Source organism: Stenella coeruleoalba, assembly GCF_951394435.1.
Source record: "Stenella coeruleoalba genome assembly, chromosome: 19".
Classification (NCBI taxonomy): Eukaryota; Metazoa; Chordata; class Mammalia; order Artiodactyla; family Delphinidae; genus Stenella; species Stenella coeruleoalba.
In genome coordinates this window covers 46,515,355-46,538,624 of record NC_137165.1, presented here as the reverse complement: position 1 = coordinate 46,538,624, position 23,270 = coordinate 46,515,355, and the positions used below count along the sequence as shown (strand labels likewise).

Genomic DNA, 23,270 nt, shown 5'->3' with positions numbered 1-23,270 from the left:
AGATTTCCCCGCGTGCCTCTGGCCACGTGGTCCCGTAGAGCATGGCGACTTTTAGCATCCGGAGCACGGGTTCAGCGTGATGACAACTTGACTGAACCCTAGTGGAGAGCACAGGGATAGGCGCGGGCAGTTCCGGCCCAGGGGCCGGGCTTATGTAACTCTCCCAGCTTCCACACCTCGCCTCAGCTGGGCGGGGGAGGAGGAGGTCTCGCTCGGCCCCCTGAGCTGTGTCCCGCCCCCGCGCCGTGCGCAGGCGCGGACGGGCCGCACGCATTCTACGTAACGGCTGGCGGAGGCTACGTGAAGAGTGGTGCGGCGTGACTGAGCTACCTGGTCAGGCTGTGTCCTAGAGGCGTTGAGGGCAGTAAAACCGCAGTGACCCGGCAGGCGGGGGCCGGCCCGAGAGGCAGGAAGGGTAAGGCGGCAGCCGCAGGAGCGCTGGGCCGGGTTCTAGCACTCGGTACAGGTAGGGAGCGGGCCGTGACGCGCTAGTCGGTGGGGTCGGGCTGGGCCGAGCGGTGACGCTGATTTGCGTGGCCTAACCAGGTCCCTTTTCCCACCCCATCCCCTAAGTCCAGCCTATGGTGACATGCCTCGGTCCCCGCGCCTTCTCGCCTTTCCCGACTTTCTTAAAAACAAACCAGACTTTGTCCACCCCAAGGCCCATTTTTTGTTGGGAGTTCTGATCAGGGTAGGAGTGACTTTTAACGGTTTTTGGGAACTTCCAGAACTGTGAGCAAATGCCAACCCACAGGGCAAAGTTAGAGCAAGCCCACAGCGTGCCAGCAGGAAGAATGGAGCGTAGAATTGATTCTGCTTGCTGGGGAAAGACTAGACCCCGCAGGCTTAACAGAAGCAGCAACCTCTGTGGTCCGTCTTCTCTGAAGGTTTCTAACATGACATGTTTTTATCCAACATGTGTAAGGAGACGGGAATGTCTCCATGATCTCCAGAAGCCTCAGGGTCTGGCCATTGTCAGAAAGGCCTACTCTAAAATGCCAACAAGGAATGATTCCTGCACTTAGTCCTCCTCCGTTTTTAAGTCCAGACCCAATCGCTGAGACTGCCAGGTGAGCTAGCAGAAGAAATCAGACCAGACTTGTTAGTGCTGGGGTGCCCTGCCCCAGGAGTCTCAGGACTGCCTCTCAGGCAGGGAGTTGTGCGTTTGAGAAATGAGTTGACAGGTGCACCAGACAGACTTCTGGGAAGGAAGGCCAAGGCACGGATGGCTTGGATAATTTTAACCTAAATATCCTTAAAGGAGCTCTGTTACAGGGCTGAGTTAACTTAGAAGTGCTTCTGTGGTGTGAACGTTCTAAGTGGAAATTCACTTTGAAATGACCAGACCTTTTGTCAGGGAGTTAATCAAGTTGACTGTGCCAGTGTTAACCTTTATTTGCTTCTATTTGAAAAAGTTTAAAACTGAGATCTGAAAGAGAAACACTAAAAATGAAGTATTTTTACACCTTAAAGGGTGTTCATAAGGCACAGTGGAAGGAAGTAATGGGAACTGCTATTTATTGAGTACCTTCTATGTGCCAAGCACGTATCTCTTGTAATATCCACTACAGCCCTGTGAGGCAAATAGTGAATGACTATCCCTTTTTTGTATGTGGGGAACAGGGGTTTAAGTAATTAGCCCAAGGTCACATGGCTGGCGAATGGTAGAGCTGATGTTTTGAACCAAACCTAACTCCACCAACATACGTGCTCCTTTTCATATGTCTTCCACTTTTGACTGTGAAGCTAAGGGTGTTTGGAGACACATCGCAAGCCTCTTTGAGGTTGTTGTCAAGAGGGCAGCTATGTTTTCCCATAAAATGTCCGCTGGTGTTAACGTCAAAGATCAAATATTGGAAAGGATATAATATTGGCCTATCCTTGGTGGCATATCTCAAATCATTGGTGGCATTTCTCAAATCATTGGTGCCTTTCAAAATTTATGAACTTTGTCCAATTTTAAGAACATTTCTTGAGCAGCCATGAGTTGCAAGGTATTGGGCAATAGCCTTTGATATTGAGCCAATTTCCTTTATGAATTTATGGTGTTGTAAATATGAGATATAGAATATTCACTATGCCAGAGCACCTTGAGAGATCAGTATTGGGTTGGCCAGAAAGTTCTTTCAGTTAGCGAATGTGTTGTTCAATAAAGTTCTTCACGAAAGTGAAAAATGTGTCTTTTTTGAACTTAAAACCGAACGAACTTTTTGGCCAACCCAATACACACTCCCTTTTGCCACCCATTCACTCTGTTAGTACTCAGCTCCGTGCATCCTGGCTTTCATACTTACCACTTCCTTGCAGTTGCCAATAATGACTTCCTTATTAACATTGGGAAATTTTTGGTCCATATCTTACTTGAACTTTCTGCAGCAATTGAAACCGAGCTCTGTTTCCTTCTTAGAAATATGCTTCTCCTTTGACTTCTGTGCTACCACTTCGACCAAAGTCTCTTTTTCTTTAACCATTCCTTAGTTTCCCATTCCAGTTCTCCCTATTATGCACAACTCTTAGCTGTTATGATTTGTTTCAAGACTTTTTGGTGCTTTTTTTTTTTTAAACCTAACTCTTAATACTCCCTGGGGATCTCTTCCATTCTCACACCATCTCTATTTCCAGCTTAGGCGCATATCCTGAACTCCAGGCTTATACTTCAAATGCTTCCTTTCCTCCCTTTGTAAAATAGGTTATAATACCTTTTAGGATATTGTGAAAATTAAGAGATAAATGTTAATCATCTAACATACTGCTTGAAAACACTTAAAACTTTTCAACAAGTATTAAATTTAATTTATTGCCTTCCCCCAATTTTTTCGCTCCTTTATTGCTTTTTATTTCAAGGATGACTTTGTCCAGCTGTTAATCAAGCCAAAACTTGGAATCACCCCAGATCTTCCTTCCCCACATTCCTTATATTCAGTCACTTTATGCTGACAAATATAATTCTTAATACCTGTCAAATCTGTTTTCCTGTTCATTCCCAATACCACTGCCAGTTCAGTTGTGTTTTATCTCTTATCTAATTATCTCAGCCACTTCCTATTTTTCCCACCTCAGGTGCCCTTTTCTAATTCACCCTCTGTGTGAGCTGTCAGGGTTAAATTGCAAATCTGATTGTGTCACTCTCTTACTTAAATCCTTTAGTTGATTCTAATCATCCAAACTTCTCAGTGTGGTATTTAAATAAGGATGATCAAATAAATAAATAAATAAGGATCATCATGATCTGGCCTGTGCTGGCCTTTTTAGCCTCATTTCCCCCATTTGGGTCGACAAACCCAATGTTCTATCATACCAAACTCCTAAAATGCGATGTTTCAGCCCTCTGTGCTATAGCTGTTCCTCAGTCTGCAGTGCCTCTTCTTGAGTGCAGGAACTATCCTTTTATTTTATTTTTTAAAGAACATTTTATTATAAGAACGTAATAGAAAAATTAGAAAAGTATTCAATATAAAGAAAAATAAAGGCAAAATGTCCATAATCCTATCATACATAATAACTACTATTTATATGTAGATGTATGTATGACCTTCTAAACCTTTTTGTTTGTGTATTTGCTTCTAAAACAACTTGGGTTCTAACTTCATTCATAACAATTTTTAATAAACAAAATAAGTTTGTTTTTTGTATGTATGTATGGTTTAACCGGTTTCAGATTTTCCCTGTCATACTGTAACTCACGTCCTTGAAGCTAGGTTCCCTTGGCATAGTATCTGACATGGTGATATGCTCAGTGAGGGAACATTTTATTTGATATGGTAGGATCATTTTATGAAAAGCAGTGAAAGCCAGAGGAGTTTTATATTATTCTTTGGGTAATTGGTTAGCCTTCATTGGTGATTGAATCCTTATGTAACAGAAGTCCTGTTTTAGAAGGATAACGGTAGTTTTTAGTGAGAAGTAGGGAGTAGGGAGAGAGTTGAGCAGGGGAGACCATTTAGGATAATACTGTGGTTCTTGAGTAGGTGGTGTTAGCGAAAATTGCTACTTTAAATAAGTAACAAAATCACTGCTACTGGCTTACGTTGGAGATGCTGCCTGAGAAGTGGATGATAGCAGGGATTCTGGAGGCAAAACTGGCATCAGAACATAGTTCTCTGTCACTTGGTGGTTGTATTACTTAGCATTTCTGTGCCTCATTTTCCTTATCTATGAAATGGGGATGTTAATAAAACCACTTTCTTCAGAGGGTTGTCATGAGGATTAAATTAGTTGCTTTTTGTAAAGCCTTTAGGACAGTGCCTAGCACTTTGTGTCTTAAACATGTGCTTTGATGATGATGATGATGTGCACACATACAGTTGATCTAAGAATGAATAGCTTTTCCATTCATGTATTATTTTTATTACAACCAACAGATAGTTGCATCTCATTCTTCTTTCATTATCCCTCTCCCAGTTTCTATATAAAGCTTTTAATAGGCGTTCAAAAACTGCGTACTGAATACACAGTGTAAATGGAAACCAACCTAAAGAAATTAAATGACTAGTACAAGATTTTACAGGTAACTAGTGAGAGAGTCCAGACTAGAACCCAGGCCTCTTGAACCTCAACTTATTATTCTTCACATAATGCTATCTGAAATGAACAGTATTAAATAAGAGAAAAGTGGGAGAGTCTTATATTTAATTTTTAACTGTTTACAAAATGTGATCGGTATGTGTAGAATGGCAGTCCACTTAGGGTTTTTGTTTTTGTCTTGTTTGACTCATTTTTAAGGGGCAATGAAAGCCTTCCATGCTTTCTGTGTTGTTCTTTTGATATTTGGGAGTGTCTCTGAAGCCAAGTTTGATGATTTCGAGGATGAGGAAGACATCGTAGAGTATGATGATAATGACTTTGCTGAATTTGAGGATATCACAGAAGACTCTGTTACTGAATCTCCTCAACGAGTGATAACCACTGAAGATGATGAAGACGAGACTACTGTGGAGTTGGAAGGGCAGGATGAAAACCAAGAAGGAGATTTTGAAGATGCAGATACCCAGGTAAAGGTTCTTTTTTATTGATTTCTTGGGAAAGTGGAAGGATGGGACAATGTGTAACTAGCACTTTTCCCAGACATTGAAAGTAATGCCCAGGTCTAAGGAGACCTTTACCCTCTGGTATGCTCATGTTTATTCAGTAGGTGGAGCTCTTCTAAATGATTGTGGTATGTTCTCACCTTTTACATTCAACAAAAAATGAATTGTATTTTTCTCCTCTATGGAAAGCCTGGATGGAGGATGGTGGAGTGGGGGTGGATATGTATTGGTATGTGGGTGGGTGGGAATTGTATCATTTAGAACTCAGGGTTGAAATGCATGGGGGGGTCATCATTTGTTTAAAATATGTAAGATCTCTGTGTTCTGTGCTTGCTGCTTTCATGTTCTTTTTTCCTTACAAATGTTATCTATAAAAATGAGATAAAATTGCTGGTGATGTTAGTGGGGGAAAACAGATTGTGCCTCATTTTCGTAGGAGGGAGATACCGAGAGTGAACCATATGATGATGAAGAATTTGAAGGTTATGAAGACAAACCAGATACTTCTTCTAGCAAAAATAAAGACCCAATAACAATTGTCGATGTAGGTATACAGGTTTTGAATCCCAAACTAACCAACAAAATATCTTGCTGTCATTAATCTCAGAAATATAATTAGTGACACGTAGCTGGTGTTGCTGTAACGTGGGAGCCATGAAAGAGTTTGACATCAGTTCTTCTGATGCAGTGGACACACGGAAAAACAACCTGTATCTTTTGTTGGGTTCTTTTTATATAAATTTATTTATTTATTTATTTTATTTTTGGTTGCGTTGGGTCTTTGTTGCTGCACGCAGGCTTTCTCTAGTTGCGGTGAGCGGGGGCTACTCTTCATTGCAGTGCACAGACTTCTCATTGTCGTGGCTTCCCTTGTTACGGAGCACAGGCTCTAGGCGCACAGGCTTCAGTAGTTGCGGCACACGGGCTCAGTAGTTGTGGCTCGCGCACTCTACAGCGCAGGCTCAGTAGTTGTGGCACACGGGCTTAGTTGCTCCTCGGCATGTGGGATCTTCCAGAACCAGGGCTTGAACCCATATCCCCTGCATTGGCAGGCGGATTCTTAACCACTGTGCCACCAGGGAAGTACCACAACCCATATGTTTTTATTTTAGCCTTCCTAGTTTTATTTACCAAGGAATGAGGAGGATAGACGTTGGGTTTATTTGGGAGGTGGGACTCGGAATCAAGATGAATACAGAGGGCTTTCCAGCGTTTCATCCCATTTGATTATCCTCATATTTCCTTAAAGAATCTTTTACAAAGATGACCTGGAAGGACTTCCCTAGTGGCGCAGTGGTTAAGAATCCGCCTGCCAACGCAGGGAACACGGGTTCAATCCGTGGTCCAGGAGGATCCCACATGCCTGCGGAAGCCTGCATGCCTAGAGCTCATGCTGTGCAACAAGAGAAGCCAATGCAATGAGAAGCCCGTGCACTGCAACAAAGAGTAGCCCCTGCTCGCTGCAACTAGAGAAATCCCACGTGCAGCAATGAAGACCCAACACAGCCAAATAAATAAATAAATAAATAATAAAACCTTCATTAAAAAAAAAAGTAACACTGAAAAAAAAATGATGACCTGGAAAACCGAAATGGGCATATTTTTCAAAGTATAACCATATTCAGTGACAGTTACCTAACGTATCCACTTCTGTTTATGGGTTTTCTCATTCTCCTTCATACCTTGAGTTAGACTTCGTCCTTTAGCCTCAGCCAACATTAAATGGAACAATTGTTCTTCTTTAGGTTCCTGCACACCTCCAGAACAGTTGGGAGAGTTATTATCTAGAGATTTTAATGGTGACTGGTCTGCTTGCCTACATCATGAATTATATCATCGGGAAGAATAAAAACAGTCGCCTTGCTCAGGCCTGGTTTAACACTCATAGGGAGCTTTTGGAGAGCAACTTTACCTTAGTAGGTAAGTTAGGCTAATACAAGTCTAGCCACCTGTTTGAAAACTTTCTGGTAAGAACTGCTTATTCTGCTCAGTGTAAGCATCTAACTACTTTCATGGACTGCTGAAGAGGATGCTTTTTTTTCTTCTCTCAAGGATCCCTTTTTTGTTAGGTTTTGCATAATGAATAAATTGCATTCATGAAATAATTTTCTCACCTTTCATCAAACATTTGCTGTACAGCTTCAGATAGAATGAGACAATCAGTGTTATCAAAACAAGTTGATAAAAATCTAGCCAAAAGCAAAGAATTTTGACATTTTAGGTAGCTTGTAGCTTGATAAATGCTTTCAATTCATCTTTTAGAAATTGGAAGTCCTTCAAAATTCCTTCAGGTTTTAGGCACTTTAGTGTCAGACCCACTGTAGAGATGTACAAGATGTACACTGATACCTTAGAGGAAGTCCTGTAATGGTGTAGTGTAGGGGGTAAGGTAGACTCACTCACCTTCACTTCAGTTTGGCTTTAAACACTTTGTTTCCCTTTGATAGCAAGCAAGTATCCATCTCTTCTGCCCTTTAGCAGGAATGTGTACTATGTTGTGCTAGGTACTTTGCATACATTGTTTCTTATTTAATATTTAGAACAATACTGTCAGTTGGATATAGTTTCTGTTTTCCTAAGGAGGGAACTGAAGTCCAGAGAAGTGTTAAAATTTGTCTAAGCTGTTCAACTGCAACCATGATATTAGAACCTAGTCTACCTGCTCCCAAAGTCCATGCTGTCCACTGTACCATATACTATTTCAGTACTTTTTGACCTGGAAATTAGGAAAAAAATAAGCAGCCTTTAATGCCTTCTACTTCCCTTGGTGTGTTTTCATTTGGTGTGTCAGTCTGCTTTACCTTGTAAAGTTGGACACTTTTTTTTGTACATTTGGACACTTTTTTGTACATTAGTGAATTAAATGAAGAGAGGAAATTATTGGAATTTGAGCTTTTTGTAGCTCTTAATACCACTGTTATCATTTTGCTGCAGGAAAAACAAACTTGGATAAAGTTAAATGAAAGGAAACAGTGAGGGAGTGTTGAATAGTTAGTATTAATGGTATTTTTAATTCACTACATAGGTTTTTTTTTTTTTTTAACTTTTGGCAGAGACATTTAAACTGACTTTGCTCCATTTTGTACCTACTCTTGACATACTTATATTCCAAGCTGAATGTCGTTAACTAACAAGGACACACAAGTAATGCTAGAGTCCATAATTTTTTAATGGCAGCAATAAAGCATTTTAAAAGTAAAAGGAATAATGCCCACCTGTTGTAATCTATGTCTAAAGGAGAGTTCTATAAGATAGATAAGTATTGTTAACCTAAAGGTACCGTCAGTTTGGGGTCAGAGTAGAAGAGTGTGTGGTGATTAGGCCCCAACATTTCCAGTGAATCATGTTAATGGTTTTACCCCTAGGGGATGATGGAACTAACAAAGAAGCCACCAGCACAGGAAAGCTGAACCAGGAGAATGAGCACATTTACAACCTATGGTGTTCTGGTCGAGTGTGCTGTGAGGGGATGCTTATCCAGCTGAGGGTAAGTAGGGAATTTCTGGTACAGTGTATATCTTCCTTTCATTTTTTCCAGTGTGATCCCAAGTCCTGTAAGATCAGTGTCTCATTTTTTTCATGTTTGACTTAAAATGAGATCTAAAAATCATCTTTTGGGAATTCCTTGGTGGTCCAGTGGTTAAGACTCTGTGCTTCCACTGCAGGAGGCCCAGGTTCGATCCCTGGTCAGGGAACTAAGATCCTGCAAGCCATGTGGCACGGCCAAATAAGTAAATAAAAATCATCTTTTTTACTGACTGGCAAATGTAGAGTATATTTGATGAAGCATTTGAGTCCCCCTCCAACGTCTTCTCCTTATAGCAAACAGAAATTGCAATTGTTCTCTTGGGCTTTTTGTTTTTTAGTTCCTCAAGAGACAGGACTTACTGAATGTCCTGGCCCGGATGATGAGGCCAGTGAGTGATCAAGTGGTATGTATTCTTCCTGCTGGTTTTCTCTGTACAGATTGAATTCTTAACTTCTTAGAGCTTGTTCTATTTCTTGCCAGGATTATATTTGGACTTTCTAACAACTTGTGTCTCTTGCCCAAAAAATGGAACCTTTTCTATCTAGACAGATCATCTTCCACTCAGTGTGAAACTGGGGGTGGAGGTGCAGGTGGGTGTGAGGAGACATATGTGCTTTTTGTGGGGAAAGAGGTAATACTTTGTCACCAGGTAGATCAACAGAATCAACCTGGATGATGGAGGTAAAACAGTTGTCACAGACCATTTGCCCTCACATCTGACTCTGCTTTTGGTATCTGCTTTTATCTTTGGCAGTAGGCTGGGTTTTTTTTCAAATATTTTTTGCCTCAAGTAATACATCTTGGACTGAATGAGTTCATAACACAATATGGAGACCTTATTGTTTGGTATACTTTCTTTCCTTTGTTAAATTAACATGTTAATCTGAAAATTGTGTCCTTCATTAGAAATGCCACATTCCCCCTCCCTTCATTCTTCCAGTAAATAATTGTGCTGACTCCCACTGCAGCAAGAAACAAAAATACATGAGACAGTCTTTTATATAAGCTAGTGGAACAAGAAATGTATGCATATATATCAAAATACAAAGTAGTATTTGGTTAATAAGTGCTATATTGGTAATATAATTAGGTACTTTTTATTGGATTGAAACTCAATTGTTATTTTAAAGGTCTTATTGTTAGTTGGAAACCTGTTTCTTTTATTTATTTTAATTTTTCTAATGTGGCTGCTGATGATTTAACCCACTAGTTTTTAGAGCCTCCTCAGTTAAAACTCAAAGGAGGAAGTTTTGCTGCATCTTCTGCCATCTTTTTGTAGAAATTATTCTTTAGAGTGTTGTGTTAATCATTTTCAGTTCTTTCCTGAGGTAGATTTAATCTTCTCTTTTCCTCTGAGCCAGCCAGCCTTTTACCTTTTTTGCTGTTTTGGGGGTTTTTTTCCCTGCAATGAAAAGCAGCCTCAACAAACATATGGGTTTTTTATATTTTTAAGCCTTTTTATGTGGGTTCTGCTTAAAAGAGCAGAAAACCTTTCTTTAGCAGCTGACATCTTGCCAGATCTTTGCCATATTTCCCTTCATTAACATTTCCCTTCTTCCACATATATACTGGTAAATTTTGACCCAAACTTCTAAAGATATAGTTAATAAGACAAATAGGGCCATGTTTTATCATACCAGACTCTTTAGGCTATAACTTTATCTCTCTGGCCCAATGTCGAGTATTCAAAACTGTTTAACCTGCCTCTGGGGTGTTTCCAACACCAACAACCAATTCTCTGATTCTCCAGATACCAGTTGGGTGTCCAACAATTCAATTCAATTCTGATACTATCTACTTGGAGTTAATGCCAGATCCCACAAGTTAAAAAGTCTCATTCCCACAAGATTGCCCACACTTCAGATGCCAGTTGCAGGCCCCGGGCCACCGTACTTCTGACTGCCCAGCTATAAATCTAGAGTTCCCACAGCCCTCCCCTCAGATTCAATAATTTTCTAGAATAGCTCAGAGAACTCAGGAAAACACTTTACTTACATTTACCAGTTTATTGTAAAGACTGCAATTCAGGAACAGCCAAATGGAAGAGAGGCATGGGGGTGGGGTGGTGCACAGAGCTTCCATGCCTCTAGAGCTTGGGCCCCTCTTCATAGGGTCATTTAGGCTGTTGGCAGAATTCAGTTCCCTGTGGTTGCAAGTTCCTATTTTCCTGCTAGTTGTCGCTGGGAACTGCTCTTAGCTCCTAGAGGCCATTCTCCGGTCCTTGCCACGTGGTTCCCCTCCACCCCATAGCCCTTTCACACTTTCACTCTTTCTTCAAGTAGGGTCCAGTCCCTTTTGAGGACTCACTTGATTAGGTCAGTCCACCCAGGATAGTGTCCCTTTTGATTAACTGAAAGTCACCTGATTAGGGACCATCTGCCATGTAACACAGCATAATCATGGTAATGATAATACCATCACATTCATAAGTCCTGCTCACATTCGAGGGGAGGATGTATACACCAGCAGGCAGGCATATTGGGGGCTGTCTTAGAAATCTGCCTATCACAGAACCTAACAGGTGAGTTTTGTTGTTTTTTTTTTAAAGCAAATAAAAGTAACCATGAATGATGAAGATATGGATACCTATGTGTTTGCTGTTGGTACTCGGAAAGCCTTGGTACGACTACAGAAAGAGATGCAGGATCTGGTATGTCAGGTTCTTTTTCAAATAATATGTGGAAACTGTGCCTCTTTATTACATAAATGTTTGACTTCAGAGCATAAAGTAATTATATCACTTGAACAGTTGTATCACTTTGAAATAGGTCAGTACATATTCTCTTGAGAAAAAAAATCCTTGTGCATAATAAAATATCATGTCTTACTTTCAACTACGTCTTCCTCTAGAGTGAGTTTTGTAGTGACAAACCTAAGTCTGGAGCGAAGTATGGACTGCCTGACTCCTTGGCCATCCTGTCAGAGATGGGAGAAGTCACAGAGGGAATGATGGATACAAAGGTAAATACAATAGAAGACATACATTTGTAGACCATTTACGGGGCAGTCTCCCTGAAAGTTACACTGTACAAATTCTTCATTTTATCTTCCTTTCCCACACAACCGGTAAAATACTTTCTTTAAACAATAGATTCACTTGTCAAAAAGACAGTTTTATTAGTCAAGAAATTCTCTCTAAATCAAGAACAAATTGTCCCTAGGATTGCCAATGGCTTTCAGGTTTTTTGAAAAAGGACTACTACTTTAATCCTTATCACCATGTCATTTAGTACGTTTGTTAAAGTTTCAGTTTGTGTAGAAGACAGGTATATAAAGAGCTATTTTTTTCCTATTGGTTATGTATGGTAACAGCACATCTTAGTATCATAAAAATATAGGATAGCTCAAAGACAGTTCTAAATGTAAGTTCTGGGTGATGTGGTTGTGAAGAATTCCTAAAATTATTTTAGATTTTATGTTCATGCTTTCACTCGTATTTTGAACACTATTTTGAGATATATTTTCAGCTGCTCAATTTTGATCATTGGTGTGACTAAAGAAGGGCAGTAGTTTCATCATAGGGAGAGTCCTTATTTAAATTTAATTTTTTTTAAGCTTTAGCCTTCATCATGTGCAAAAGTAAGGAGGATTAAAGAGTGAATATCTATGAAAAAAGAAGTGCATCAAACCTACTTTAAAAAAAATAATTTTCTTTTCTTATTTCAGATGGTTCACTTTCTTACACACTATGCTGACAAGATTGAATCCGTTCATTTTTCAGACCAGTTCTCTGGTCCAAAAATTATGCAAGAGTACGTATGAAATAAAAATATTGAAATCAGTTTTCTTCACTAGCTTTCTGTGTTGAAACACCTGCAAGGTGCTTCTGCAATTTCCCTTCCCAAATGAGTGAGGGAAGTTGGTGACAGCATCCAAGTTTTCCTTTGCTTTGACTGCATGCATCGTGAAGGTAATTGAAAACCTATGGGGGACAATCAAATAAGCCTCCCCAGTTTGCAATTGTCACCGCATGTATGCATCACCCACTCAGTGAGGTAAATGAGAATCTAACAGAATGGCTAATACTAAGAAAATACAATTGGTAGTCTCTGTCCTTTGTAGTCTAGGATGGTTGTTTTTTGGGGATTTTTTTCCTTTTTAATTTATGATGTGAATCTGTGACGTTTGATTTGTGTTTGATTGCAGGTGTATGCATTTTGTAATTCATGGCCTTTTCCGGCTTTCTACTTTGAATGGTTGAGTGATTATATTCTTTCTAGTGTATTATCAGACACCCTTGATGCCCGTAAAGTTTCTGGCTTTATAGTAATGTTGTTCGAATGTAAATATTCAGGGTTTGAATTTGCTGTTTGATTTCACATCCTGTTGCAGGAGAGCGTATTTAAGTTTACCCTTGGTGTAGAATTGGTTCTGACCTAAATTTTTGGCTAAGGACTGTGGAGTTGAATACAGTTAAAAGCCAATTTGAATTTTAATTTTGTGTCAAAATCACTAAGGTAATCAAAATTACTTATGCCTCTCGATGGTGTTGCATCATCCTTGCCTTGCTGAACTCAGTAATAATGCTTTGGACAAAGTATCACATTGCGGCATTCATGGAGCATTTTGTGTGTGGGGGGAGGTGTGGAGGGTTGAAAGTCAAAGATTGCAAGAGGATTCTTTGAAGAGTCAGAACTAAATTATATATGCTATAGTAGATTATTTCTCAACTTATTCTGAGCCTGACTCAAAAATAAGATCCTTCATCATAGGAAGATAGATGAAGAGTTAGAAATAAAACATAAAAATCCATCAAAATAGGGCTTCCCTGGTGGCGCAGTGGTTGAGAATCTGCCAGCTAATGCAGGGGACACGGGTTCGAGCCCTGGTCTGGGAGGATCCCACATGCCGTGGAGCAACTAGGCCCGTGAGCCACAACTACTGAGCCTGCGCGTCTGGAGCTTGTGCTCCGCAACAAGAGAGGCCGCGATAGGCGATAGTGAGAGGCCCGCGCACCGCGATGAAGAGTGGCCCCCACTTGCCACAACTAGAGAAAGCCCTCGCACAGAAACGAAGACCCAACACAGCAAAAATTAATTAATTAATTAATAAACTCCTACCCCCAACATCTAAAAAAAATAAAAATAAAAATAAATAAAAGGTTATTTAAAATATGGGCCGCATACTTAAATACAGGCTCATTTCTGGCTCCCCAGGTGAGATGGAATTATCCTGCCTGGAGGGGACATCACTGGAGGTGTTGAAGGATAGGATAAAGATACTTGGGAATGCATCCATCGGATAGACGAGTGGACCAGATGACCTGTAAAGCTCCTTCGGGCTCTGAGACTGTGTTTAACTTGGGGATGCCAAGCCAAATACTGTGCTGATTATCTGCACAGTTATCTGTTCATTTAAGTGAATTGGGTGACTTATGTGCATGGAAAGTAACTCTCTCTTGCGTTCCTTCTAAATAGCTCTTTCTTTTATGACAGGGAAGGTCAGCCTTTAAAGCTACCTGACACTAAGAGGACACTGTTGTTTACATTTAATGGTAAGTGTTCTGTGTCCTGTCTGAGTTGTTTGTTTTCTGTGAGATGATCTTAAGGAGAGTATTGTTTCTTTCTAAACAATAGCTATAAAAAACTACATTAAAACTAACCCCAGGGACTTCCCTGGCGGTCCAGTGGTTAAGACTTTGCTTTCCAATTCAGGGGGTGCTGGTTCGATCCCTGTTTAGGGAGCTAAGATCCCACATGCCTTGCGGCCAAAAAACCCAAAACATAATAACAGATTCAATATTGTGACTAATTCAGTAAAGACTTAAAAAAATGGTCCACATCAAAAAGAAAATCTTTAAAAAAAAAAACCTCATGCCAGCTTATTGGTTTTTTGATTTCTTCAGTAAGAGATCCTTTTATATATTTTAATTTCTATTTTCTGCTGTATTTTAGCTGCCTAAGAAATTTGGAGAAAGGAGCCTATTAATACAAAAAGAAAAAAAAATTAATACAAGAAGTATGAATGCTGCCATTAACTCAATAGGAAAATGGTTTTGTTTTCCAGTGCCTGGCTCAGGTAACACTTACCCAAAGGATATGGAGGCTTTACTACCCCTGATGAACATGGTGATTTATTCTATTGATAAAGCCAAAAAGTTTCGACTCAACAGAGAAGTAAGACCTGCAGCCTTAAGTTGGAGGCTTTTATTGTGTTTTTCCCCCCAAGGGGCGGTGGGGAGGGGGCCCAGCTTTCGATTATTTCAGTGATTTTATCTTTGCTAGTTGACTTAAAAGTGCTACATGGGAGTGGTTTTATGAAAGAATATTAAATGGGATTTTGTATCTGTTTGGATTGAAATGGATTTCTTATGAATTGCTTTGTTTCCTGGGGAAAGGGCAAACAAAAAGCAGACAAGAACCGAGCTCGAGTGGAGGAGAACTTCCTGAAGCTGACGCATGTGCAAAGACAGGAAGCTGCCCAGTCTCGGCGTGAGGAGAAGAAAAGAGCAGAGAAGGAGCGAATCATGAATGAGGAAGATCCTGAGAAACAGCGCAGGCTGGAGGTAAGACAAACTTTTCTTATCACTGGGGTAAAACTCAGATTTATAAGAATGCCTATTTGCGCCATATTGGCTGTTAAGGTAATTCTGTGTAGGAATGTACACAGGCTGAAAGCTTAGCATTTTCTCAGCACTTGGGACAATTGATAGCGCTGTAAAAAAAAGAATAATCCTTCCTGTTCAAACCATGTTAGATTGAACCTCAATCCTGGAGAATGATATGAATTATCCTGTTCCCCCAGCATAGGCCCTTTTTGAAAGTTCCACTATCATCTTTCAAGCCAAACACATACTAAGGTAGAAAGAAATTTGGAATTTTAATAGAAGCCAGGACATGTGCCCTATGGTCCACATAAACTTGTTTTATAAAAATTTTATTTTGACTATAGAATTAGAGAATTCTAATATTTTTTCTTTGTATTTTGTTTTCTATTTTGTACATAAGTAGAATCTCAAACTCAAGAGCTTTAATAAGGCTGTAGTCTGTTATGTTTCAAACATCAGCATGTTCTCATGTTTTGTGAAGTAAGATGCTGCAGTCCAGCTCTAAAATTTTAAACCTTGTAAATGCTGATCAAAAAAGAGGAGAACAAAGTTCTGGGAAATGTGAATTTTAATGTGAATAACCTCAAGAATTGAAGAAAATTCTTGTAAGTGGAGGAGGCAAGCTGCCAAGAAAAAGTGAGCCCCTGGACTTCCCTGGTGGCGCAGTGGTTAAGAATCCACCTGCCAGTGCAGGGGGCACGGGTTTGAGCCCTGGTCCAGGAAGATCCCACATGCCCCGGAGCAACCAAGCCTGTGCGCCACAACTACTAGAAGCCTGCGCGCCGAGAGCCCGTGCTCTGCAACAAGAGAAGCCACCGCAATGAGAAGCCCGCGCACCTCAACAAAGAGTAGCCCCCAGTCCCCGCAACTAGAGAAAGTCCACGCGCAGCAACGAAGACCCAACACAGCCAAAAATAAATAAATTAATTTTTAAAAAAGAAAAAAAAAAGTGAGCCCCTGTGTGGCACTTTAGTTGCTGGTAGAGTCGTTAATGCTGTTGAGTGAAGTGCCCAGAGTACCACAGCCCTCCTCTCATCCTTTCTCATCAGTCTTTGGTTTGGTTTGGTTTGGTTTGGTTTAGTTGATGGGTATTTTTCCCCTGAAAATAGAGCTCTGTGTTTATGCAATCTTCTTTATAAATATAAATGGCTTTTTAACAGATATACAGGAAGAATCTACATGGACTCATTAATAGATAATGCCTTTCATTTTTCTATGAAAAAAAAGTTCTCCAGTTATTTCTAGAGTTTGAAACTATAGTAGGTTTAAGTAAAAGAGGGGCCCAGAACTTAAGTCAGATTGTAAGTTGCTTGTGGGTGTAAACCATGTATTTTTTTTTAGAACCACCACTTTATAGTATCTAGGCCTAGGTACCTTGTAAAAAGATCCAGTGAATTAAATGGGAAAGGAGCCAAACAAAACACAAAAAACCCTATAGTGAATTTCTGGCTTGAATGGCTCATTTATACCAATGATCTGGACCTTCCTGCCACTACTGGTAGAGCCTTGTTTTGTTTTGTTACATATTTAATTTGAAAAGTATAGAGAAACATATACACAGACATTAAAATTAACCTTAATTCTACCATGTAAGAACAATGTAACATAATCCTTCAGTTCCCATCCCTAAAACCAACCACTGTTAATACTATATAGTTTATTTAGTCCCTCAACTGTGTATATTCAGTGTACTTATTTCATTTCTTAATGTAGATCATCTTATAAACTTTTTATATTAAAAATATAGCAATCTTTCAAGAAAGTGTCTTTCCATATTCTTTTTTTTTTTTTTTTTTTTTTTTTTTGCGGTACGCGGGCCTCTCACTGTTGTGGCCTCTCCCGTTGCGGAGCACAGCCTCCGAACGCGCACGTGCAGGCTCAGTGGCCACGGCTCACGGGCCCAGCCGCTCCGCGGCATGTGGGATCCTCCCGGACCGGAGCATGAACCCATGTCCCCTGCATCAGCAGGCGGACTCTCAACCACTGCGCCACCAGGGAAGCCCCAGCAATTCTTATAACTATCTTCTGGAACGTTATTTGTGATGCTAGCCTAAATAGTATAGGCAGTATTCTAGTTTTGACTTCTTTTTAAACAAGTACTGAAATCTTAGTTTGCATTCCCTCTTTCTCTCTAGGAAGCTGCCTTGAGGCGTGAGCAAAAGAAATTGGAGAAGAAGCAAATGAAAATGAAACAAATCAAAGTGAAAGCCATGTAAAGTCATCCAAGAGATCTGAGTCCTTATGCCACCTGTAAGCTCTGAATTCACAGGAAACAAAAAATACCAGTTCATTTCTTATCTTAAAGTTTCCCAGTGACTGAGAAATCCTTATTTCATCATGTGTTCTGTTTTTGGTTTGGAGTTTTACAAAGGTCATAGATACATTGGAAGGACTCTGTTACAGTAATTTTCTTCCAGATAATCAAATTATTTTGATTATTTTATAAAAGGAATAATATATGAAATCTGTGTAGTTTCAAAACATCTTAAAAATTATAACATGAATCAGTACTTTTAGTGCTTGATATTTGAAGAAATATCATGAAATTTATAGATATATAATTAGATTGTTGCTTTTTGTTTAAACTAGGCAGTTGAAATGGCTATGAAGACTGACTCTAAACCAAGATTCCACAGATAACTATTGGAATTGCACAATAAACATTGCTTGGTGTTCTCTTCTGTGTCTACATTAAACTTGTAAAAAAATAAAATTCAGAACACTATATGTGGTGTTGAGATTTCAGGGACTCAACAGTCTAGTTCAGTATATGTTTATAGGTGGGAGGTGCTGATGGCAGTATGATAGGATATCTGTAGGCTTTAGGATACTTACATGTATGTGGAAAATTCTAGGGATAGATAATACAGGAGCACGGTTTCCTCCTTACCTGATACCATGAGCTAATGACAATGTGAATGCTGTATTTTAAGTGGTTGTATGTTTTCTTGAGTAACAAATGCATGAAAAATTAACTGCTTCACCTAGATGAGATCAGTGGTCTATGTGAAGTCACAAAAGTTTTCCTTCTTGGTCGCTGCAACGTATGGGATGTTCACGGAGAAGCTCTGTTCTCTGTGTTATGGCCATATCCCTTTGCTTCTCCTTCTGCTTTTATCTCTTCCACAGTTGAGGCTGGGTATATTCTTTCAAAGAAATAGCCATGAATATGCATAAACATACTTTTAAAAATGAACTTTCCTAGACTATTGAGAGTTCCTTCTGCCTCTTGAGGAAGGAACTCTTGGGGGAGAGGCCCATCTACCTGCACAAGCATTTAGCTTGTTCAGATCTCTGCATTTTATAAATGCTTCCTACTAAGAAAGCATTTTTTAAGTCACTGCTTGTACCAGGTAATTTTTGCTGGGGATGGGAAGGGGTTGGGTTTTTTGTGGGAGAGGGGTGGGTGGGTATTTTTTGTTGATGCTTTATGTGCAGGTGTGTTCTGAGGCAATAACAAGTTGCTGTGAAAACAGCATGTGCTGCTGCCTTTGTAACTGCATGGAAACTTTTCACATGGGTTTTTCTCTAGGTTAATGCAGAAATGTATAAACTGGGAGATGCAAATGTAATATTTTTTTTAACAGTTCATGAAATTAAGTTATTAAAATAACAAAATTTAATTACCTTAATGCTATATAATTCTAGAATTAGCCTTGTTTTACAAACCTTTAACCTGCATTTTAGAAATCAAAGTTGGTATGCTTAGCTATCTTTTGATTAATAAAAGCTTTCTTAAAGTCCCACACATTTGGACCATGGCAGCTAATTTTGTAATTTAAGCATTCGTATGAACTACCTATGGACATATATTAAACTAATTGACAAAAGTCTCAGAGTGCCGCCTTTACTTTTCTGGGGTTGCCCTACAAGAGTATAAGCCCATAGTTGTTACCAGTTTTTGGTGTTTTGTTTTGTTTTTGGCTGTGCTGCACGGCTTACGGGATCTTGGTTCCCCAACGAGGGATCAAACCCGAGCCCTCGGCAGTGAAAGCGTGGAGTCCTAACCTCTGGACCACCAGGGAATTCCCACTAGTTAATTAATGTTTTATATTTTTAGAGCCCCATTATGTCATTGATGGGCTTCTCCCCAAAGTCCCCCACTAGAGTTAAGACACCATTGTCTCTCCTATGACTGAGAGGACAAAGAGAGGAGACTGTTGTTGACTGTCACACGTTGGAAAACCTGTCTTGTCCTCCAGTATTGTCTGCATTGCCTGGGCACTTAGCAATACCACAACAAGTGCTGGACTGGAAGATAAAGACTTGGCCTTTAGTGCCAGCAAAACCAGTTACCAATCCTTTGACTTTGGGCAGGTCATTAACCTCTTTGAGTCTCTGTTCTGATCTTCCTTCTACAAAGTAAGGGAAGTAATTATTTTCTCTACCTATCTCACATTAGGTCAACACTAAGAGGTAATATGTGTAAAATTCTCCTGTAAATGGTAGCACTTCAAAAAATGTATCATCTAGGCCTATTCTCCAAGTGGTGTATTTTTGCTTTATTCTGTTTTGCTTTTCTTTCTCTCAGTGAAAACCAAGCAGATCCTTCCAGAGTTCTCTAACTTTATCTGCAAAACTCGACAGGGTATTATTGGGGCAGGGGGGGGGGTATAGTTTACAATTCTGTTTCCTTAATAATAGAAACTTTCCTTGTCAGGCACCAGATGTGAAACTCTTTTCTTTAGATGGAACTTAGACCAAAGAAAAACATTAATTGGCTTTCTCATTCCACCCATCCAATAGGAATTGGAAACGTGAAAATTACTTAGAGCAGTGTTGTACAAGGATCTAGTTTTGGTGTGAGGGATGAAATACTGTACTTAATCACCCCAGATTCTCTTTCCTTACTGTTCCTGGCTCCATGAATTCAAATTCATGCTTTGAATTATTTGAAAGCATGTAAGAGGGAGAAGACAGTTATACCCGTAAGAGTGGCTTCTGTTACACACTACTAAAACAATAGTGAAAATATTTTCTCAGTTTCTGGAGTTTGGTGATGGGCTAAAGATTTATTTGCATTTGGAAAAAAAGTGTAATGTTTTTATCTGTGTACAAGTTGAATGCCATCTTCTCAGCTCTGTGAACTGAGAAATAATACCAATTTCAGAAGAAAGTTTTTTTGTTTTGTTTTTTTTTCCCTGAAAGGGAGAACTTTGTGTCTACTACTATTCTGCTCTTAATGGCTATTATTAGGTTATATTTTCATCTTTTAAAATTAATTGTCCTCTTTAATTTCACCTATTTTGCTTTTCCAAATAGTGTAACTTTTATTTATGTAAAAGACACCCAGGCCTTTTAAAATATTTAGTTCCATGGGAGTTATTTGGAGATCAGATAATATCATATCCGCCTAGGTTGTTTGTTGTATCAACTTTGCTTTCCTATCACATTTCCAACTTAAATGCTTAAATAGCTTTCTTTTGCCTCTTTTTCTTGCATGTTAACTGCATCACTTAGCAAGGTTGTAGCAAAGCTAGAATTGAAGCTATTTTCTGCTTCAGGAAAGAGCCCTGGGTTTGTGGGTAGGGACCCAGGTGCTGTCCTAGTGCTGTAACAAGTCTCTTTCCTTATCTATAAGTGGGCATCATCTACTCTGCCCTTTCTAAAATGCCTTTTCAGAGGATATTAGATAACATGCATAAAGTGCTTTGACATATAAAATGCTCTATAAATTAAATAATCCTGCTCAACTTGTTAAACTACACATTGTAAGCATTTCTAGCTCTCACTTGAGTATTCTAGGCAATTAGTTTTACCTTTCTCACAGTTAATTTATGGGGTATCTTAAAGAGGGCAGTGCACTCCGGGTGCTCAGAGTTAAAACAAAATAGCCAGGATCTTCAGTCCATCTCCATTCCTCCAGGCTTCAAGCAAGTTTCAGAAGGTTCCAGAAATCTTGGAGAGTCCCAGCCCTTATGATCCAGAAGTGAAAAGGAATAGGGAGTTTGTACATCCTGTGACTCAAGTCAAAAGCAAAGCAAGGAGAAACTGAGTTTGTAAACTCTCAAAATTGACCTTTCATGACACCAGTTTTCTAAGTTATCTGGATTTTGGAGGCCCTTTTGTAAGGAAATTTGCTCCCTGAAACAGAGTCTAGGCCAAAAGTTTCTCAAAATATCTTTTGTGGGCAGTCCTGAAGATGATGAGATCTCTTAGCCCCCTTGACCAACTGACATCCAGTTAGAAAATGACATAGCTACTGGGCTGGACAGAACAAATGAGAAGTACTTACGTGTTTAAACTCCCCATTGTGGTGGCTGCATCAAGTCTGGCATCTTTCAGGCACTGACTCCTCTAGTATCCTTGATTCCCAAGACCACATGTGAAGAAGGTCTTTTCAAGAGAACATCGCAGGGGACGTCCCTGGTGGCACAGTGGTTAAGAATCCACCTGCCAATGCAGGGGACGCAGGTCCGATCCCTGGCCCTGGAGGATCCCATACTCTGCGGAGCAACTAAGCCCATGCGCCACAACTACTGAGCCTGCGCTCTAGAGCCCACGAGCAACAACTACTGAGCCCATGTGCCACAACTATCGAAGCCCACCTGCCTAGAGCCCGTGCTCCGCAACGAGAAGCCACCGCAATGAGGAGCCCAGGCACTGCAATGAAGAATAGCCCCCCCTCGCCGCGCACAGGAACGAAGACCCAACGCAGCCAAAAATAAATAAATAAAAATAAAGTAATTCAAAATAAAAAATTGCAGGGATTTTACTTCAATTTCTGCTACTATCTTGCTTTGTCCATTTACCGAGTTTGCAGCTAGTATCTTATTTGATGACAGAATAGTGAGGATACTGTTTTGGAATGTTAAAGCACTAGATAAGAGCAAAGTGATGTGTGTAAAATTCAGTGAGATCCTGAGATGCACTGGCAGAGTTCACATTCAGTTTCGGCATCAAATTTCCATCGGTCCCTGTTTGAATGGAGCGAACTTCTTTCCCATCGTGGAAGTGAGACCAGTATAAATCCGTGTCAAGGGTCGTAGCTGGCAAGGGCGAGTGTTCATTACTTGATGGCGTATATCCAGTTTTGGATCTAGACCACCCCACCCCCGTGGGCGGAGTAAGTCACTGAAAAAAAGAAAAAAAAAAAAAAGCAGTGTCGGGGGCTTCCCTGGTGGCGCAGTGGTTGAGAGTCCGCCTGCCGATGCAGGGGACACGGGTTCGTGCCCCAGTCCGGGAAGATCCCACATGCCGCGGAGCGGCTGGCCCCGTGAGCCATGGCCGCTGAGCCTGCGCGTCCGGAGGCTGTTCTCCGCAACGGGAAAGGCCACAACAGTGAGAGGCCCGCGTACCGCAAAAAAAAGAAAAAAATCAGTGTCGCAGAAGGAAGCCTTGCTCCATCCCTTACTGCTTCATCCTTTCTCAAGCCCTGCATGCCTTGGCTTAGGCTAACTTCCCCAGCAAGGCAAACCTGACAGTTTTCTGCAAACAGAACATGTCTCTCAGAGTTGTGGGTAAGGAAGGATCCAGGAACAAAAATGTCCAGAGGGGGAAAAAAAGATAGTTGAGATATTTTCCTCCTTTTACCTAAGGTGGCACAGAGAAAGGGTGGGATTCCCCTTTGTAGCTTGTCAGTCTTGTGCCCGAGAGGCCAAAGTGAGGGGCATTTGAGATATCTTCAAGGAAACTGCGAGACTGATTTTCCCACTGAAGTCCTACCACACGAAAAAAAGAAGTTTAAAGTACTCAAAGTAGCCAAGTCAGCAGACAGTGTTGGTTTGCCTTATTCTAGTCCCCTTGACTCTACATTACTGAAATCATCCCACTGCCTTCCTGTTTCGGGGATGGAGGCTCTGGAGAGCCCTTTTCGGACCCCGAAGGCCACACCGACGACAAGCTAGGTCTTTGGCTTCCACACGCGGGGGGGAAACGTGTCCCCTCCGTTGGAGACCGAATGCCCTCAGGTATGCGCAGCGCGTAATGAGGTAACTCAGCACTGGAAAACCGCTCTCTGAGAGGCCGCTGCTGAGGGCCGGCCGCACCAGCAGAGATGCGGAAACCAGGAAGAACTTCCCCACCTGCCGGGCCTAGCGGGCCGGGGCGGGCCGGGGCGGGCCGGGGCGGGCCTTCCTCTCCGGCGCGGGGCGGGGCGGGGCGCGGCGGGGCGGGCGGGGCGGGGCGGGGCGGGGCGGGGCGGTTCTCTACCAGCCCTCCCTGGGTC

General features: G+C 40.9%; 1 protein-coding gene across 2 annotated transcripts; it reads left to right on the top strand.

Annotated features, from left to right (window-relative positions):
* Positions 1-260: 260 nt before the first annotated feature.
* On the top strand, positions 261-18,463 carry CCDC47 (coiled-coil domain containing 47). Of its 2 annotated transcripts, none has more exons than XM_079905655.1 (13): positions 261-466; positions 4,723-4,991; positions 5,464-5,571; positions 6,773-6,947; positions 8,393-8,514; positions 8,894-8,959; positions 11,105-11,206; positions 11,407-11,517; positions 12,223-12,308; positions 13,992-14,050; positions 14,563-14,672; positions 14,894-15,061; positions 17,239-18,463. In XM_079905655.1, the coding sequence occupies exons 2-13, from the start codon at positions 4,728-4,730 to the stop codon at positions 17,317-17,319; spliced, it is 1,452 nt and encodes a 483-aa protein (XP_079761781.1). In that variant the 5' UTR covers positions 261-466; positions 4,723-4,727; the 3' UTR covers positions 17,320-18,463. The 2 variants fall into 2 exon arrangements, with proteins under 2 accessions (XP_079761781.1, XP_079761782.1); XM_079905656.1 differs by having other exon boundaries at positions 267-415.
* The last annotated feature ends 4,807 nt before the right edge of the window (positions 18,464-23,270 follow it).

Coding starts and splice junctions, on each gene's coding strand:
- CCDC47 (XM_079905655.1), top strand. CDS start 4,728: ATGAAAGCCTTCCATGCTTTCTGTGTTGTTCTTTTGATATTTGGGAGT. Junction 11,207..11,406: donor AGAAAGAGATGCAGGATCTG/GTATGTCAGGTT, acceptor GTCTTCCTCTAG/AGTGAGTTTTGTAGTGACAA. Junction 14,051..14,562: donor ACTGTTGTTTACATTTAATG/GTAAGTGTTCTG, acceptor TTTGTTTTCCAG/TGCCTGGCTCAGGTAACACT.